This window comes from Orbicella franksi, chromosome 8 (assembly GCF_964199315.1).
Source record: "Orbicella franksi chromosome 8, jaOrbFran1.1, whole genome shotgun sequence".
Classification (NCBI taxonomy): domain Eukaryota; kingdom Metazoa; phylum Cnidaria; class Anthozoa; order Scleractinia; family Merulinidae; genus Orbicella; species Orbicella franksi.
The window spans coordinates 24,342,212-24,345,859 of NC_138152.1; the positions used below are offsets into that span (position 1 = coordinate 24,342,212).

The 3,648-nt window shown below is 42.0% G+C and overlaps 1 protein-coding gene across 1 annotated transcript; it reads right to left on the bottom strand.

Moving 5' to 3' along the window:
- Window positions 1-470: 470 nt before the first annotated feature.
- LOC145495856 (potassium channel subfamily K member 9-like) lies at window positions 471-3,302 on the bottom strand. The gene is made up of 2 exons (XM_081475446.1): window positions 1,727-3,302; window positions 471-1,151 (listed from the first exon to the last, which is right to left on the bottom strand). The coding sequence occupies exons 1-2, from the start codon at window positions 2,010-2,012 to the stop codon at window positions 478-480; spliced, it is 960 nt and encodes a 319-aa protein (XP_081331572.1). The 5' UTR covers window positions 2,013-3,302; the 3' UTR covers window positions 471-477.
- Between the last annotated feature and the right edge of the window lie 346 nt (window positions 3,303-3,648).

The window sequence follows — 3,648 nt, forward strand, 5'->3', positions numbered from 1 at the left end:
GCTATCACCCGCTCGAATCACTTTGTTTGATTGATTTTACTTTGTAAAACTATCCTAAATCTTATCGGCGCTTAGCGTAGCCTTAGAGGTGATTAGCTCTCGTTTCGAGCCAAAGGAAAGCGACTTTGAGTGAAAAAACCCCGTTTCAAACAGCAAATATCTGCCAATTAAATGTGCGGTTGTGAGGACGCCCGGACGGTTTACATCTAAAGACTGGCTCTTCAAAACGGCACTAACTCATTGCTACACCGTAAATAAACGAGCCTGCAATTAAACTATCGCTGAAATCATTTGCGCTGCTTCGTGGTTGATAACCGAGGAAATAAGCGGTGTTCCGTAGACCAAACTAAGAGAAAGCTTTCTATTTACATTGTCGAAAAATACCCAGTATCATGAAAACTTCTCCTTACCGTTTTGATTAAGACGAGCGGCTTAAATTCGCCGCTTGTGTTGAATGTAATGCATACTGGAGTCGCGTTAAATTGAAGCGCGCTTCCGATGCAGGCCTTTATACGTTGTAAATGTGATCTCTTCCTCGAAGTTTTTCAGCAGTGTTGTCGTATAATCCGTAGAATATCGATCGAAAATCATAGAGTCCCGTGAAGTACCAAGTCGGCTACACTTCTCGCACACGCACGGCCCTTCGCCAATAAGGTTCTCTGCCGGTTCTTTGGTTTGACTAGCAGTTAATAGTCTTAACGCTAACTGATTCATTACTGAGCCTACAATAGTCAGACCGAAAAAGATAAAAAGAAGAGATATTCCCACGTAAGTGTCGTCAAATCGTTGCTCTCTGCTATCTTGCAAGGCCACGTAATCGCCAAATCCAATCGTTGTGACTGTTATAAAGCAATAGTAAAACGATTTAAAATACGACCACTTCTCGTAGTGACTGAATATGAACGCTCCAGAGCACACTGTGACAACCATTGATAACAACCCGAAGAGTACCACAAGATTCGCCGTGTTTGACACTTCGGTGTTTTTCATCCCTAACTTTTTCTTGACTCGTCGAAACATGTGCGCCAGAAACGTGTTCAACCGTTCGCCGATCGACTGAAACATCGTTAGCGCGAGTGGAATTCCAACCGCCGCATAAATCATACAAAAAATCTTTCCACGGTCCGTCTTGGGAACAGTGTGCCCATAGCCTGTAAATAAAGATAGAGTTTCGCGTTAGTGCGGATTGAAATTGTATCTGGTTGTGTACTTGTACAATATTTCTTTTTGTAGGAGGTTTTGGGTTTTATCATGAGACAGGAATTCCTCACTTAAACTGTTCACGACACACTTCAATTATTGCGTGCGGGCCTTTGTTTATTATGGCAAACAAAGTTGGAAGAGGAAATTCCCCGGTTAGATGTATCACAGTTAAACATTACATCGCGGAAATGGTTTAAGGAAGTGCTTTTTTAAAATCTGTATGCAACATCGCGCGCTTATTACAATTAAAAGTTTTTCTACGTAGCTTAGAATATCTGTGTTTGTCTTCCTTTCGCCGTTTCTTTCCGAAAGCGATCGACTTTACGCTTTTAAGAAAATCGTCTGTTCGCTTTGATGTCGAACAACAACGGGTATTATTACAGGTGCCTGTTGCAGCCATATAGGAGATGAGCTCACTTCAAGAGACCTTCTTCCCCCGTACCGCACTATTAATTGCTGTAGAGCCTTTACATATCGCATCCAATCAAGCTAATTTCATCGCGTCAGACGCGCTGTAACTTACCTATGGTCGTGATGACCGTTGTCGCGAAATACACCGACCCTGCGAAGCTCCACTGGTATAAATCAGCGTCGATATTCGCTTTGCTGTCGAGGTATTGAAGCCATTTTTTGACGTCCTCTTCGCTAATGTTGTACTTCTTAGTCAGCGTGTTGTGTAGGATTGTCATGTTTTTACGCATCTCTTGGTCATCGTCGTATTCTAAGGCGCTGAAAATCGCCGCGCCGACTAAAAGATACGACACACAGCATACCGTGAGCAGAATCGTTCGAAGGTTTTGCGTTTTCATTGCGCCGCTTCGATCATATTTGCCAGCCGCAAATCACTTTGAATGGATTCCGTTTGGCGCGTAATTTTGCCAGTAGCCGTATTTTTCGATGCTTGTGTTTTGTGTCCCTCAACCCGAGCACATTGTTACGCCTAAGTGTCTTGTGATTGGCTATCCTTAAGAACTAATTTGAAGCAATTACAAATTTGAAGGTTATTGTGCCTCATGCGTTACCGCGCATCAAGCAGATGTGTCGCGCGTGTCAAACTCTTCAAGCCACGCCCATCAGTCTGTTTACCACAACCAGCTGACGTTTGATTTCGTCCCCTTCAAACACATTACGTTTACGCCGTGGCACAAAAGCGTCCATTCTATAATGTCATAGCATGGTTTTTTGCCAATAACTTGTTATTCGCTGGTCGCCGTTTGAAGCGGATTTCGAAAATAGCTCAACTGCAAATTAATTCAACACAGCCTGCATTTGTGACGGCCAGATGCGTTGCCATGGAAGCCGGCAGCGTGTTTCAAGTTGGTTTTAATTTAGAGATGTAATCATAAATGAGTTGTGCTCATTGAGCACGTTTCACTGTCTTTAGAGGTTATTCAAAACCGCATGTTAGCAGAATGGAGCAACAAAGAGACAAAATAAAAGCAAGAAAAAATGTGCTACTGACATGTTATTGAAAGACAATAATGAAAAAAAAATTTAGCGTTTCTATTAAACCACTTTGCATACAATAACTTTACTCATTAGTGCGACGGCACCATCCAGTTAGCATTAATAGTACAAGTAATATGGAAGCTGTTTTTTATTTACATTTAGGATCACAACTTTGTAAGAGTAAATATTCGACTGTGATACGTGCTGATGTGGTGAAGGCAATTTTAATTTCGCACACCATGCCCTATGTTGGGTTTTCTCCCGCCGTGAATTTTCATTTGTTTTTTTCTGTTTCACGTGCCATATTCTCACCCTCCTGTTTTCAATAAAAGTGTGTTCTCCCCCCCCCCCCCTTAATAAAACACTCGTTATTGCCGACAAAGACGAATTTATACACACCCGAATAATTTTTGTTTTTCCCTTAAAGCGAGGCCCTTAAAGTGATAGCCGAATTTCTAGGTTTGTGGTATTGTATTTTGATTAACAGTCTGATTTTATGCCAATAGTACTGATCATTTTTAAATGGTGATTGAGGGGCAGGAAGTGGGAAATTTGTGGAACACGACTTGGTTTACAGCTTAAGGCATTTCGGTGTATCCTGGAAAACGTACAAGCCATGGAATGGAGAATTACTACCGGAAATCCTCGAATTAGCCCCCCCCCCCCCCCCCTGGAATAAGCGGCCCCTTCGAATAAGCGCCCCTCCTATCGGACGAAATTTAAAATAAGCGCCCCCCTCCCCTCCCCCCATTTTGTGGACGCGTAATGAGACAACAAGAAGTATATAGTTTTCGTCATGTAGCATTAGATTTGTACATTGTTTCAGTATGTGAACACGTTTAGTGGACACGTTGAACACGTTAAGTACTAACGGTGCCGCGATTTAAACTTTAGGATCAGCTTTTTATGTCGATAAATAGCTTATGTTGGTATTTAAGCGCAGATGATGTATTAACAAAATGATCATGTCAGGCTACGATTTGGGAAAAAATTAAA

Coding starts and splice junctions, on each gene's coding strand:
- LOC145495856 (XM_081475446.1), bottom strand. CDS start 2,012: ATGAAAACGCAAAACCTTCGAACGATTCTGCTCACGGTATGCTGTGTG. Junction 1,152..1,726: donor AACGGTCATCACGACCATAG/GTAAGTTACAGC, acceptor CTTTATTTACAG/GCTATGGGCACACTGTTCCC.